Below are 15,514 nucleotides of genomic sequence, written 5' to 3'. Positions count from 1 at the left end.
GTGCTGAGGAAGGCAGGAGCCTGCCCTGAAATGGAGAATGGAAACTCCCTCCCTCTGAATTGCTGTAATTTTGAAATTAAGGGGCTCTCAGGCAAAGATATGGGAGCAGGAAGAACAGTTCTCTACTAGGGAAAAATGAAATGAAATGAAATGAAATGAAATGAAATGAAATGAAATGAAATGAAATGAAATGAAATGAAGAAGAGGAGAGGAAGGAAAGGAAAGGAAAGGAAAGGAAAAGGAAAAGGAAAAGGAAAAGGAAAAGGAAAAGGAAAAGGAAAAGGAAAAGGAAAAGGAAAAGGAAAAGAAAGGGAAAGGGAAAGGAACAATGCAGGGATATAAACCAACCCTGGCAGAGTCAGAGCAGCCCTGTCCCCCTGTGTGTCAGGGTGGGGGCACAGCCCCATCCCAGGGGGGCTCAGCCCTCCTGCAGTGCCAGCTGTGGCTCTGCTGCAGCAGGATCCTGCACAAGGGGGGAGTTTTCCTCTGCAGCTCCAGGGGGCTGGAGATGGGCCTGGAATTCCTCTGGGAATGCAGGGCAGGAGAAAGCTGCTCCTCTGGGAATGCAGGGGGCAAAGGCTGCTGGGGTGTCCCAAACCTCAGATTGTATCCAGGCAGGAATGTGTGAAATCTCAGATTGTATCCAGGCAGAAATGTGTGAAATCTCAGATTGTACCCAGGCAGGAATGTTTGAAATCTCAGATTGTATCCAGGCAGGAATGTGTGAAATCTCAGATTGTATCCAGGCAGGAATGTTTGAAATCTCAGATTGTATCCAGGCAGGAATGTGTGAAATCTCAGATTGTATCCAGGTAGGAATGTTTGAAATCTCAGATTGTATCCAGGCAGGAATGTTTGGAATCTCAGATTGTATCCAGGTAGGAATGTTTGAAATCTCAGATTGTATCCAGGCAGGAATGTTTGAAATCTCAGATTGTATCCAGGTAGGAATGCTTGGCTCCTGCCCTGGGTAGAGCATCTCCCCGTGGGATGATGGAATTTTATCAGCCATGCAGGGACACTCACTGGCCATGAACAGAAGGTAATTAATAATTAATGGCCCATTAACAGGAGAGATCTCCTGGAGAGAGGATTGGCTGTGGAAGAGAAAAGAAAACTGCCCAAAGAACAGAAGATACCTGCCCCGGCTCTGACAGACGGATCCTGGGCTCCACCCAGACCCACAGGAACTGCTCAGAGAACTTTCCAGAGCCTGGATGGTGTGCTGGGCTCCCCCCAGGAGCTGCTCTCTGCTGGAACCCCGTGCATTCCCTCCAGCCCAGCCCATTCCCACTTTTCTCCGTGGTGCTGCAGCTTCCTGGGCTCACTCTCAGACAATCCCTGAGGGAACATCTCCCCTCGGCTTGCCAGGACTCTCCTGCAGGGGCTGGGGGTCTCTGTCCCCTTTCCAGCCCCCTGGCAGTGCCCACATCCCGGGACAGGTTCCCAGCTCCCTGGCTTTGCTCTGTCAGTTCCATATCTCGACATCCCGGTGTCAGGACCCAGAACATTCCTCTGGCTGCCCTGGAGGACTCCAGACCCTGGCAGGGGCTCAGAGACCTCAGCACGGAGTCAAAACCCCCTGTGCTCTCCATTTTAGCCCATGGAAACAATGACCAACTTTGTGTGAGGAGTTACAAGCCCCAAGAGTTTGAGTAGAATGGCAGTGAATTTGTCACAGGGTGAAAAAGTGGAATTTTGGGGATTTAGAATGGGGGTTCAAGAGGAAAGATGGAGGGATCTGGGTGTGTCCTGTCCTTCTTCTTGTCCTCCATCTTCTGCTGGGATGGTGACACTTTTGGATTGTTTTCAAGTAGAGACAGACTGTCTGACACAGGTGATAGGTATTGGAAAATTATTGTAAATAAAGTACAGGTAGTTTGTAGTATAAAAAGTTAACACCACCCCAAGGGCAGGGACTGTGCCACAGTGACCCGACCTGCTGGACAGACCTCAGCAGGTCAGAGAAAGGATGGAATGGATAAGGAAAAATAAACAACCCTGAAAAGCAAAACTGACGAATCTCAACTTCTTCTGGGAAAAAAGAGACTTTCTAATGCCTCAAAAGCCATCTGAACCACTCAAAGCCGAGATCCCAGCACTGGAGCAGCCAGGCCAGCAGGGCTGAACCTTTTCCAGACCCCACAGGACTCCTGGGGACAGGGATTGGGGAATTCTCCCTGGCTCTGCCTCTCCCTGGCTTGGGAGTGCCCTGCTTCCCCTGCATCCCTCGCTGAGTGAGTGACCTGCTCTGCTCTTGGGTTTCTTCTTGTGAAAAATGAGTGTTTTGTGATTGGCTTTTCACAAATATTCAAATGAATGTTATATGTGCTGTGTTAGAAAGTGATGCTGTATTAATTCTCAAGTAGAGTGTTAAATACAGTTTGAGGTTATAACAGAATGTTAAAATAGGAACTCTGCTGTGTGGGATACTTTTTATTGGGAGGACTCTCACTGAGACAGCAGCCCCAGGACACCTGAATCTTTCATGGAAAGAGAATTTATTGCTCCCTTACAGAAGAAATGAACGGATTCCTGCCTGGCTCAGCCCTGCAGAGCCGCCAGGACTCAGAGGAAGGAGCTGACCCTGCCCGGACAGAATCCTGGGTGTGAATGGAATTCCTGCATCATGCACGGGGGTGTGAATGTGCAACAGGCTGCTGCTGTAAGGGTTAATCCTCTGCTAACGTGGGGCCTTTTTGGGCTCATTTTGCCCAGAAAAGGTACCTGGACTGTCTGTAACTCTTTGTTTTTATTGTCTCGTATTGTCCTAATCCAAATTGTCCAAATTATTATTACTCTAATTACATTACTATTTTTATAACCACTTTATTACTATTAAACTTTAAACATTTTAAAAACGAGTGGTTGGCGGTTTTGACGCTGGGCAGCGATTCCTCCCTGCGAGGGCGGGCAGGCCCTGCGATGCATTTCCCCGGGAGCTGCGGCTGGCAGCGCCCGAGGCCAGGCTGGACAGGGTCTGGAGGGCCCTGGGGCAGAGGGAGGTGTCCCTACCATGGCAGCGGTGGCAGGGGACGATCTTTGAGCTCCTTTCCAGCCCAAACCGTCCCGCCACGCCGCGACCGCCCTCAGCCCTCCATCTTCCGCACTTCCGGACTACACTTCCCATCACGCCCCGCGCCAGCACGGCCCTGCGCTCCCAGGGGACTCGCTTTCCCACGGTGCCTCGCGGCGGCGCAGCGGCGGCGCGGGGATCACGTGACGCGGGGCGGTATAAAAGCGGCGGCGCAGCGGCCGCGGCCCCATTGTTGTCGGCGCGCGCGGCGGGGCGGGAGCGGCCCCGGACCCCCCCGGGAGCGGCCCCGGGGCCCCCCCAGCGCCCCCCGCCCCCAACCGGCCCCCACAACCCCCCCGGGCACCGGTGAGTGGCGGGGAACGGCGGCAGCCGCCGGCCTCGGGGCTGGAGGGAGGTGGGGGGGGAGCGGCCCCGCCTGCGGGGGGCGGGGAGGGCTGTGAGGGATGGGGGGGGGCGCTGTGAGGGAGGGGGGTTGTGAGGGACATGGGGGCTGTGAGAAATGGGGGTAGGCTGTGAGGGATTGGGGGGCTGTGAGGGATTGGGGGGCTGTGAGGGATTGGGGGGCTGTGAGGGATGGGGGGCTGTGAGGGATGGGGGGGTTCCAAGGCATGGGGGGCTGTGAGGGATTGGGGGTTCCGAGGGATATGGGGGCTGTGAGGGATGGGGGGTTGTGAGGGATTGGGGGTTCCAAGGGATGGGGGGCTGTGAGGGATGGGGGGCTGTGAGGGATTGGGGGTTCCGAGGGATGGGGGGCTGTGAGGGATTGGGGGTTCCGAGGGATGGGGGGCTGTGAGGAATGGGGGGCTGTGAGGGATGGGGGGCTGTGAGGGATGGGGGGTTCCGAGGGATTGGGGGTTCCGAGGGATATGGGGGTTGTGAGGGATGGGGGGCTGTGAGGGATTGGGGGTTCCAAGGGATATGGGGGTTGTGGGGGATGGGGGCTTCCGAGGGATGGCGGGGCTGTGAGGGTTGGGGGTTCCGAAGGATATGGGGGGGCTTTGAAGGATGGGGGGCTGTGAGGGATTGGGGGGGAGAAACTGTGAGGCATGGGGGGGCTATAGGGGATGGAGGGCTGTGAGAAATTGTGGGTTCCAAGGGATTGGTGGGGTCTGTGAGAGATTGGGGGGCTGTAGGGGATGGGGGGCTGTGAGAAATTTGGGGTTCTGAGCAATATGGGTGCTGTGAGGGATGTGGGGGCTGTAGGGGATGGGGGTGAAAGGGTCTGGGGGCTTCACGGCCGGGGCAGCCACAGGAGGTGCTGGGGGGCGTTAGGGATGGGGGGCTGTCGGGCAGGGGGGGCATGGGGGATGTGTGAGGGAGGGGCTCGGAGCTCGAGGGCCTCTGGGGCAAGGGGGGGCCCCCCAGCTGGGGGGGCTTGCAGGGGATGTGGGGGGGCTATAGGGGATATGGGTGGGCCTTATGTGAGAATCTGTAGGAGATGGGAGGCTGTAGAGTGTATTGGGGGGGTGTAGGGAGTGAGGAGGGGTCCCTGTAACTGTGGATCTATGGGAAATGGGTGGGCTGTGTGAAATGTGGGGCTGTCCCTGCTGGAAACATCTGGGGATGCCTATAGGGGACGGGGGTGGCTATAGGGGATGGCTATAGGGGATGGGCTCTGTAGAGGGTGTGGGGGGTCCTTACAGCTCCCCCTGCACTGGGGGCCTGTAGGGGCTGTGTAGGGCCCCCCTTATATTTGGGGAGGGGCTTTTGTGGGGTTCTGGCAGGTGGGGTCTCCCTTCTGCTGTACTGTAGGGGGGCACTGGAGGTGCTCAGAGTGGCCTTGGCGCCTGTGGGTGGCCTTGGGGACCTTATGGGGGTGCAGGGTTTGTGCTGGGGAGGTCCTCCAGCAGCTGCTGGTGATGATGGGGAGGTCACACCTGGGGTGTCCCCAGAGGTGGCTGAGGGGCTGTTGGGCTGATCCCTCTCCAGGCCTCACCTCCCCCCAAGGTGATTCTGGGGGGTCCCAGGTGACCCTGGGACAGGTGAGACACCCTGGGAAGGTTTCCTGCTGCCCCACCCTCACCTGTCCAGGGCTCCTCTCTGCATCCAGCTGTTCTGGGTTCTCTTCCATCTTCCTCCCTTGATTGCAGCCCCAGGGAGTTTTGTGGGATCACCTTTTCCATCCCCCCCCCCAGGTACTCGTGGCCACCTTTGGGGGTCCCCTTCCCTCCTGGGCCTCTGGATCCAGGTGTTCATGGCCCCCCTTGGTTTCCCAATTCCCGTGATGGACACAGGCCCAAGGAGGTTTTTTTTGGGGTCACCTTTCTGTCCCTCCTTCCCAGGCTCTTTCAGCCAGGAAGTTTCCCAGATCAGCTCCTGTATTCCAGAAAATGGGGAAGAAATTTCTATTTTTACTTTAGCTCCTTTTGGTGAGGTTGAATCCCTGAAATTCCCCAGTTCCCATGGCTCCTCCCTCAGGATTTGAACCCCTTTTTCCTTCCTCATCCCAAATGGATCCTCCTTGGGATGCTGGTTGCAGAAATGCTGGAAGCTCTGTGGGAGCTGTATCCCAGCCTGAGGAACCCAAATTTCCCACCTTTCTTCCTAAAACCCTGAGCTGAGTGTTGGGAATGTCAGCAGGGGCTTGGGATGGGTGCAGATCCCTGGGAAATCCATGGGCCTTTCAGCTGCTGAACCAAATCATTGGGGAAAACTTTGGAAAGCTTGACCCATTCCTTACAGATCCAGACTGCCCAAACCTTCCTGGCAATCATCCCAAAATCCCAGGTTTTGGCTGGAATAACACCTGGATTCATTGGTGTTCCCAGAGCCTTTCTGGGTGGGTTCCACCAGAGCTGCTCGTGGATCATTCCCAATTTCACCCTGGAATATCCTGGATCCCTGCATTTGATGTGTCTGATCCCTCAGTCCATCCAGAGAACCCATTTTTGGCTCTGGATTTTTGTGGGAACATTATCTTCCGCAGAAGAATGGGTGCTGGAAGCCAGGGAAAGCAATCAGGAATTCTTGGGAATCCTCTTGATCCAGGGGGGATTTTGGGAGCCATCCCAGAATCCACAGGATCAGAAAATCATTCCTAATTTTGTGGGATAGCTGGAAATAAAAGGGTTTGGTGCTCACCTGGCCAGGTGGGATGGACAATTCCTGGTGGTCCCAGCTTGTCCACCCTGCTCAGATCCCTTTTCAACCAGGAGATTTCCCAGATCAGCTTCCAGGAATCCCAAACTCTCCTGATCCCTTCCCTGCTCCAGAAGTGATCCCAGAACATGGGGAAAAAAAAATTATTTAACCCATTTGGTTGAGGTTTAATCAGTGAAATTCCCCAATTCCTCAGCTTTGGAACCCATTTTTTCTTCCTCATTTCAAATTCCTCCCAGTTTAAAAATGGGTTGAAATGGAAACTTAATATTGATAATTTGGAATAATTTGGGTTTTTATGTGAGGAATAGGAATCCCATCCTGCCAGCTCCATCAGGGAAGGGTCCTTGCACAGGTGGTGGGATCCCACCCAGACTCCAGCTCTAATTTTCTATGGAAATGCAGTTGTAGGGAATAATTTGAGGATTTTCAGCAATTTTAGGGACCTGGAAAGGGAGGTGGGGGTGGGGTGGGTGTGTGTTGTGTGTTTTCCACCTTTGCTCCTCCTGGGATTGGGATTGATCAATTCCTTCCTGCTTTTCCCCCCTCTACCACCAGGATTCCCCACTTTCCTCCCCAAACCCCCCCCCCAAAAAACAGGATTTCGCCCTGAACTGGTGCATGGGTTGGGAATTCCCATTCTTCCTTTGGGACCCCAGCATTCCCTTCTGGAGGGGACAGGGCTGGATCCAGATCTGACAAATCCCACCCAAAACCCAACCCCCCAAAGGGCCCCAGAGCGTCCTGGGGGGGCTCCCAAATTCATCCTGGAAGTTTCCCAATGGGAATCAGGTCCAAAAATTCCCTTGCCCAAGCTGGAGCTGGAAATTTCCCCAAATCCCAAATATGGCCACGGGTTATTTGGGATTTTTTTGAGCTTTTTGGGATTTAGAGGTGCGGGGCAGGAAAATCCCAGGGAGGCTCATTCCCAATGTGGCATCTGTGATGGGCTGGGAATTCTTGGAGCATCCAGTGGTTTTTTCTGAACTTTAGGGGATTTTAAGGGGTGACCAGGGATGAATATGGCAGTGCCTTTCCAAAAAAAAAAACAACCCCAACAAAAATCACTTTTCCTTTGGTTTGGGGTGAATTCTATACCAAATCAATCCCAAAATCCCATTTTTTGGGTGAAAACCGAAGCTTTTCCTTTGGTTTGGGGTGAATTCCATCCCAAATCAATCCCAAATGGAGAAGCTGGGATAGAGGGAGCTGGGGTGAATGTTTCTGTGGAGATCTTTAGGGGATTTTAGGGGGTGATCAGGATGTTCCAGGGGTGAATCTGGCAGTGCCTTTCCATACAAAAGCCCAAGGAAAAAAGCAATTTTCCTTTGGTTTGGGGTGAATTCCATCCCAAATCAATCCCGGATGGAGAAGCTGGGATAGAAGGAGCTGGGGTGAATGTTTGTGTGGAGATTTTTAGGGGGTGATCAGGATGTTCCAGGGGTGAATCTGGCAGTGCCTTTCCTTAAAAAAACCTGAGGAAAAAAGCGATTTTCCTTTGGTTTGGGGTGAATTCCATCCCAAATCAATCCCAAATGGAGAGGCTGGGATAGAGGGAGCTGGGGTGAATGTGTGTGTGGAGATCTTTAGGGGATTTTAGGGGGTGACCAGGATGTCAGGTCACCAGGATGTTCAGGGGTGAATCTGGCAGTGCCTTTCCATAAAAAAGCCCAAGGAAAAAAGCGATTTTCCTTTGGTTTGGGGTGAATTCCATCCCAAATCAATCCCAAATGGAGAGGCTGGGATAGAGGGAGCTGGGGTGAATGGTGAATGTTGGTGTGGAGATCCCGGTGGTGGGCTGGCACCGGGACCTCCCGTCGGGACCGGGAATTCTCCGGGATGGGGAGGGCGGAATCCTTGAAAAACCCCGAGCATCTCCTCCTGCCCATCCCGAGCCACCGTGACTCATGAAACGCGAACAGCCAGGGCTGGAACTGCAGCTCCCGGTGGGATCGGGGCATTCATCCGGGAGAACCGCCCGGGAGTGCCGGGCCGCTGACCCGCCGCTCTCCGCAGGGCGCTCCGGTGCCGTCCGCGCCCCGCCGGGGTCTCCATGCGAGCCGAGCCCCGATGGCCGCGGTCCCGAGCGCCGGGATCAAGCGCAAGCCGGAGGATGCGGGATCGGGATCGGCCGCGTCCAGCGGCGCCGCCTCGGACGACGAGATCGCCACGAGCGACAGCGGCGACAGCTGCGACAGCGGCGGCAGCACCGGCAGCGCCGCGCGTGAGCGGGGCCGGCGGGCGGGCGGGACGCGGGGACATTCCTCATTCCTTTGGGGGAATTCCGGATTTTTTAACGAGTTTCAGGAGTTTGGGTGGTGGGGGGGATTTTTTGGGGAGGGTTAGGGAATGCAGGGGGAATGGTGTGGAATTTATTGGAATCGTGGGGGGATCTTGTAGCGATTTCTGGGGGAAAACTTTTGGGTTTTCAGTTTTACAAAATAGTAATTTTGGGTTTGGGGATGTTTAATTTTGGGGCATTTAGGTATTTTTTTTAAATTTGGTGAATTTTGGTTTGGTTTTTTTTTTTTTAATTTTGGATTTTGGTGAGTCTAGAATTTGAAGGACAACTGATTTTTTTTTTAATTTTGGGGAAATTTTGAGGAATTTTTTGACTTTTTTGGGGCTTGGGAGAATTTCTGGGATTTTTTTAAAAGTTTGGGGGATTGAGGCATTCATGGGGAATTATTTGAGGAGTTCATGCAGCTTGAATTTCCTTTGAGTTTTGGGAAATTTTAGAGGAGGTGGGGACGGATTTTGAGGCAGTTTGTAGGGAACCTGGAGGTGAATTCTGAGCATTTGCAGGGGGAAATGACAGGGAAATAATGGGGATTTTTAGATTTTGGAGGGAAATACGGGGAAAATGGATGAAATAATGTAATTTTGGGGGTGATCTTGTGCTGATCCACACCGTGCCTGCTGCCCCATCCATCCTGCAGTGCTTTGCCCAGCATGAATTTCCTTTGAATTTTGGGACATTGTAGAGGAGCTGGGGAGGGATTTTGGGGGAGTTTTGACAGGGTGAGTTTGGAGGGAACCTGGAGGCGAACTCTGAGCATTTGCAGGAAAGAATTAAGGGGAAACAAAGGGGATTTTTAAATTTTGGAGCGAAGTAGAGGGAACGTGGGTGACTTTAATGTAATTTTGGGGGTGATTTTGTGCTGGCCAGCCCTGACCCATGCTGTGCCCACAGCCCCCTCTGTTTTAGGTCCAGGTCACCACCTACTGCTTTGCCTAGCATGAATTTCCTTGAATTTTGGGAAATGTTAGAGGAGCTGGGGAGGGATTTGGGGGAGTTTTGGTGGGGGAGTCTGTGAGGAACCTGGAAGCTAACTCTATTTGCAGGGGAGGAATTACAGGGTCATAAAGGGGATTTTTAAATTTTGGAGGGAAATGGAGGAGGGAAAATGGGTGAATTAATGTAATTTTGGGTGTGGTTGTGTCCTGACCCGCTCTGTGCCCCCAGCCCCGTCCATCCTGCGGCGCTCCCGGGCGCGCCGGGGCGGGAAGCGCGTGCGCTTCGCCCAGGTCACCGTCTACTACTTCGCCCGGCGCCAGGGCTTCACCTGCGTGCCCAGCGCCGGGGGCAGCTCCCTGGGCATGGCCCCCCGGCACCACCGCGCCCGCAGGTACAGCCTCAGCCAGTTCGCTCACCTGCGCCAGGTGAGCCACCGGCAGCACCTGCGGCAGCACCTGCGCAGGGAGAAACTGCGCGCCAGGAGGAGGGAGGTGAGCGGGAACTGGGGGAGGGACGGGGGGATGCCTGGGGAGGGAGGGAGGAATGCAGGTAGGAAAGAGCTCAGGAGGGAGGGGGAATGCAGGTGGGAAATAGCTGGGGAGGGAGGGAGAAATCCAGGTGGGAAAGAGCTGGGGAGGGGGGGAGGGAGGAATCCAGGTGGGAAATAGCTGGGGAGGGAGGGAGGAATCCAGGTGGGAAATAGCTGGGGAGGGAGGGAGGAATCCAGGTGGGAAAGAGCTGGGGAGGGAGGGGGAATCCAGGTGGGAAAGAGCTGGGGAGGGAGGGAGGAATCCAGGTGGGAAAGAGCTGGGGAGGGAGGGGGAATCCAGGTGGGAAAGAGCTGGGGAGAGAGGGGGAATGCAGGTGGGAAATAGCTGGGGAGGGAGGGTGGAATTCAGGTGGGAAATAGCTGGAAGGGCAGCAGTGGGGGATAATACCTGGAGGGGATCTGGGGTGACAGAGAGTATGTGGGTGGGGAATACCTTGGGGGAGCCAGGTATTGGGGCTGAGAGGGGGAAATCCAGGTGGGAAATACCTGCATGGGTTTGGTGGTGGGCAGGTGGGAAAGCCCTTGAGGAGGGATTTGTGGAAGGGCCTGGGTGAGGCTGGGAGAGGAGCAAACTGAGGGGAATGCAGGTGGGAAACAGTTTGGGGGGATCTTGGGAGGTACAGAGAGAAATCTGTGTGGGAAGCACCTGGGTGGCACCTGGGGATGTTCTGGAGTGAATCTGTTAGTGCCTTTCCAAAAAAAAAAAAAAAACAAAACCAACAGAAAAATCACTTTTCCTTTGGTTGGGCAAGCCCTGGGAGGGACAAGGCTCAGTTCAGGTGGAGGGAAGGACACCTGGCCAGGTGACCCCTGCAGTCCCACATCCCCACACATGTCCCTCTGTGAGCGTTCAGGAACACATAATCATGGAGTGATTATAGGTTGATTGATTATGATTATGATTGATTATGATTATTGATTATGAGTATATAGCACCTGCAGTGCTTTTATTGAAGAGCTCTGTGTGTGAGGGGTACAGACCCAAATCTGACTCTGACATTTTGAGCTGAACATGTTTTATATTCTATTGTTATATAACTTATATATTAATTATTAAACTGACATTGTTCTATTGTATACATTGATTTCATCCAAGCACGCATTTCTCATGGTCCCCCTCAAACCCCTAACATAATTTCTCATGATTCTTCTTACAATTAAACAATAATTATATTTAATAATTATATTATTTATCACGTACTGATTACACAGGTGCAGTTTCACCTGATCTAGCAAACACAAGGTCTGACATTTCCCAGGGCCTGTCTTTAACATTTTCCCAGGGTTTACCAAGCCTAATTTCCTTCCCAACTCCCCAGATTTTCTATTTTGGGGAGTTTTGACGGGGTGAGTTTGGAGGGAGCCTGGAGGGGAGTTCTGAGCATTTGCAGGGGGGAATTACAGGGTAATTTTAAATTTTGTTGGGAAATAGAGGGAAAATGGGTGAATTTAACGTAATTTTGGGGGCGGTTTTGTGCTGACCCGCGCTGTGCCCGCAGCCCTGCCCAGATTTGAAAACCTTTCCCCTCCCTCCATCCCAGCTGACCCAGAACGGGACGGTGCCGTCGGCCGAGGCGGCGGGGCTGACCCTGGCCGACGTGTCGGACGATGACCTGGACGTGGGGCAGGTGGAGGTGGGCGATTACTTCTACCTGCAGCCGCTGCCCACCAAGCGGCGCCGGGCGCTGCTGCGCGCCTCGGGCGTGCGCAGGATCGACGCCGAGGAGCGGCAGGAGCTGCGGGCGCTGCGCCTGTCCCGCGAGCAGTGCGGCTGCCACTGCCGCCTGACCTGCGAGCCGCGCACCTGCGCCTGCAGCCAGGCCGGCATCCAGTGCCAGGTGAGAGCGGGGAGGGGCCGGGGTGGCAGGGCCCAGGCTGGACCTTGTGTGCCTGCTGGGGAGAGCCAGGGAGCCCAGGCTGGACCTTGTGTGCCTCCTGAGGAGAGCCAGGGGGGCCAGGCTGGACCTTGTGTGCCTCCTGAGGAGAGCCAGGGGGGCCAGGCTGGTCCTTGTGTGCCTCCTGAGGAGTGGGGAGAGCCAGGGGGGCCAGGCTGGTCCTGTTGGGCTTCCTGAGGAGAGCCAGGGGGGCCAGGCTGGTCCTTGTTGTGCCTCCTGAGGAGAGCCAGGGGGCCAGGCTGGTCCTGGTGTGCCTCCCGAGGAGTGGGGAGAGCCAGGGGGGCCAGGCTGGTCCTGTTGGGCTTCCTGAGGAGAGCCAGGGGGCCAGGCTGGACCTCGTGTGCCTCCCGAGGAGTGGGGAGAGCCAGGGGGGCCAGGCTGGTCCTTGTGGCCTTCCTGAGGAGTGGGGAGAGCCAGGGGGGCCAGGCTGGTCCTCGTGTGCCTGCTGAGGAGTGGGGAGAGCCAGGTGTGCCAGGTGAGCCCCAGAGAGGGCTTTGGGGTGGGATGATGCCAGGCTGGTCCTCGTGTGCCTCCTGAAGAGGGGGGAGAGCCAGGAGGCCAAGTGAGCCCCAGAGAGGGCTTTGGGGTGGAACGAGGCCAGGCTGGTCCTCATGGCCTTCTGAGGAGTGGGGAGAGCCAGGTGAGGGCATCCAGTGCCAGGTGAGACGCGGGGAAGGGGTTGGGGTGGGTGGGGGCCAGGCTGGTCCTTGTGTGCCAGGTGAGGGTATCCAGTGCCAGGTGAGACACACGGAGGGGTCTGGGGTGGGATGGAGCCAGGCTGGTCCTCGTGTGCCTCCTGAGGAGTGGGGAGAGAGAGTCAGGTGTGCCAGGTGAGGGCATCCAGTGCCAGGTGAGCTGGGGTAAGGGGGCACTGGTGGGCCTTGAGGCACGCCCACTGTGCCCTGTCCTTGCTCCTTGAGGGAGCAGAGGGTGCCAGGTGAGGCAGCTGGGGTTTGTGGTCCAACAGGTGCTGGGAGCTTTTGTTCCCTGAAGGAGCAGGAGCAGCTCCAGGTGTGTTTTGGCCATACCTGGAATGCATAAACTCCTCTCCCCACCACAAATTCCTGCTGTCCAGGTGGCATCTGGGATCACTCTGGGGTGGGATTCAGGCTCTGGGGGGGATCCTGTGGGATCCTCCACCTGTCCACATCCTCCCAATGGAGACACCTGGCTGGGATAAAGCCCACCACGGTGTTTGGGGTGGGATTTGGACCCTGGAGGGGTCCTGCAGGGTGCCAGCCCTGTCCCCGTGCCCCAGGTGGATCGCACGTCGTTCCCGTGCGGCTGCTCCCGGGACGGCTGCGGGAACGTGGCCGGGCGGATCGAGTTCAACCCCCTGCGCGTCCGCACGCACTTCCTGCACACCCTGATGAAGCTGGAGCTGGAGAACCGGCGCGAGGAAGAGGAGGAGGAAGGAGCTGCTGCCCTCCCTGGCCCCACCTGGCCGCCCCCGCAGCCCCCCGAGACTCAGGACTTCCAGGAGTACCTGGCGGAGAACGAGCGGGCGGTGCTGCACCTGCAGACGGCCGAGGAGCTGGAGAGGCTGAAGGCTGAGGAAGACTCTGGAAGCGGCTCTGGGGGAGAGGGGGGCGGGGTCTGCGTGCTGGGGGAGCAGCTGGATGACACCTGGCAGGTGAAACCTCCCCCGTGCCCCGGGCTCACCTCCACCATCCTCATCCCAGCCCAGTTCCCGCTGGAATCTTCTGTCCTGTGCTACCCCCCGGGGCAGCCGGCCCAGGTGGGCTCCCCCCAGCCTTACCTGCCCGATGCACCTGGGCTCTGCTGCCAGCTGGAGCCGCGGGCAGGTGCCAAGGGTGGCAGTGGCCACGTGGAGCATCCACCTCCAGCCTCCAGCCCCCCTGGGAAGGAGCTGGGGGTCCCACCTGTCCCTGCTGCTGTGAGCAAGGGAGGAGCAGCCCAAAATCTCCCAGAGAACCTGGAGCACCCCCACCTGCCCATATGAGTGGCCTCAGGCCCTCTGGCTCCATTATTTATTCCATGGATTGATTATTTAATTGGTGGGAGCTGCTCTGGACAGAGGATTCACCTGGCCCAGGGCCAGGAGTCCTTCTCTCATCTGGTAGGGGTCACCTGTGCCAGGACTCACCTGAGCTGGAGCCTCCTGGATCCTGTGGCAGCTCTGTCCCCCTGGCTGCCTCCACTTTCCTTGTTTTTAAGGGAAAAGCCCTTTTTCCCTAATTCCTGTTTGTTTAATGAATGTTTCACCTGGGCCGCCTCATCCAGGTGATGCTCCCACTCACCTGCAGCTGGGATGGATTGGGAAACACCTGGAACTGGCACAAGAGACCCAAGACTGGAGTCCCCAAACTCACCTGGAAAATTTTGGGGGGTTGAACCAACTTCACCTCCTTGTTGGCCCCTCCATCACCTGGAACTGACCACCTGTACCTGTGGGACCTTCTGGGATGTTTGTTCCCGTGCTGGGAGGTGCCTCCAGCAGCTGCTGAGGGGTTGGAGCTGCCCCTCCAGGGACCAGGATTTGGGATGTGAGGGTGCAGGAGTGTCCCTGTCCCTACCTGTGATCCTGGCCCACTGCAGGTGGGCTCAGGGCAGCCAGGTGGTGCTGGAGCAATTCCAGCAGGATCAGCCCTGCAGGTGTGCACAGGTGTCCCATGGGTGCAGTGTCACCTTGCCCTGCCCTGCCTGATCCCTGAGCTCTCAGCTGGCTCCTTGCCCATCCCAGGTGAGCTCCATCCATCCGTGCAGGTGACCCTCACCTGGCTGTGTTTCCCAAAGAACTGTTCCTGCCATTCCAGCCCTCAGGATCCATCCCATGGTGCCAGCAGGATCAGAGCCCTGCAGGTGTGCACAGGTGTCCAGCTCCTGCTGTTCATGGTGCACCTGACTTCCCAGAGCACCTGCAACTCCCTGTGCCGCTCCTCAGGTGCCTCCTGCTCACCTGTGCTCCCTCTGGCTCCGGGCATCTCCACTGGCATCAAACTGGTCAGACTGGCATGGATTCAGGTTCTCCAGGTGTGGATTCTCCAGACTCACCTGGTCCTTCCAGCCCTTCCTTGGACTGGGATTTGCTCCAGACCTTCCTGGGATCTGTCTTGGGGTGAAACTTCTCATTTCTGTGGCTTTTCCCTCCTTTTTGGCTTCAGCCAGGTGAGATCAGCCTGGCCCAGGAGCAATTCCTGGGAAGAGGCAGGAGGGGGAAAACTGGGATGTGAGGGGGGCTGCCTGCTCTCCTGGCTCTGTGCCCTGGGGATTTGCTCACCTGGATGCTCTTGGGTTCTGGAATCTGCTCACCTGCTTGGGACTGCGCCCCAAAACCTGCATTCTGCTCCCCTGGACCCTACAGACTGTGGGATATGCTCACCTGAATCTGTGTCCCTGGACCTGCTCACCTGGACCTGCTCACCTTGTGGGGTCTGCTCACCTGGACCTGCTCACCTTGTGGGATCTGTGCCTTCAGGACCTGCTCACCTGGATGCTCCCAGACCCCGGGGTCGCAGGGACCCGAATCCCCCAATCCAGCTGCTGCCCCCCCATTCTTATCCCAAAATTTTGGTTTCACCATCGGCTTTTCCAGCAGCTTCCCCACGCTGGGGTCTGATCCCCCCACCAGTTTTGGGGGTTTAGGGTCCCCTGGTGCTCCTGGGGGTCACCTGTGCCCCGTGAGGGGGTTTGAGGGGGCTCAGAGTGGGGATTTTCGGGGTTGTGAGGGCATT

General features: G+C 56.3%; 1 protein-coding gene across 1 annotated transcript; it reads left to right on the top strand.

Annotated features, from left to right (window-relative positions):
* Positions 1–1,031: 1,031 nt before the first annotated feature.
* CSRNP2 (cysteine and serine rich nuclear protein 2) lies at positions 1,032–15,514 on the top strand (the record flags this gene model as incomplete). The annotated part of the gene is made up of 7 exons (XM_084223490.1): positions 1,032–1,042; positions 2,909–3,219; positions 3,339–3,382; positions 8,153–8,360; positions 9,603–9,865; positions 11,466–11,762; positions 13,078–15,514. 7 exons carry the CDS (start codon positions 1,032–1,034, stop codon positions 13,780–13,782), a joined length of 1,839 nt encoding a protein of 612 aa, XP_084079616.1. The 3' UTR covers positions 13,783–15,514.

This window comes from Fringilla coelebs (assembly GCF_963513975.1).
Source record: "Fringilla coelebs genome assembly, chromosome: 30".
In the NCBI taxonomy this organism is placed as follows: Eukaryota; Metazoa; Chordata; class Aves; order Passeriformes; family Fringillidae; genus Fringilla; species Fringilla coelebs.
The sequence above is the reverse complement of the archived record's forward strand: the minus strand, read 5'-3'. Positions and strand labels throughout refer to the sequence as shown.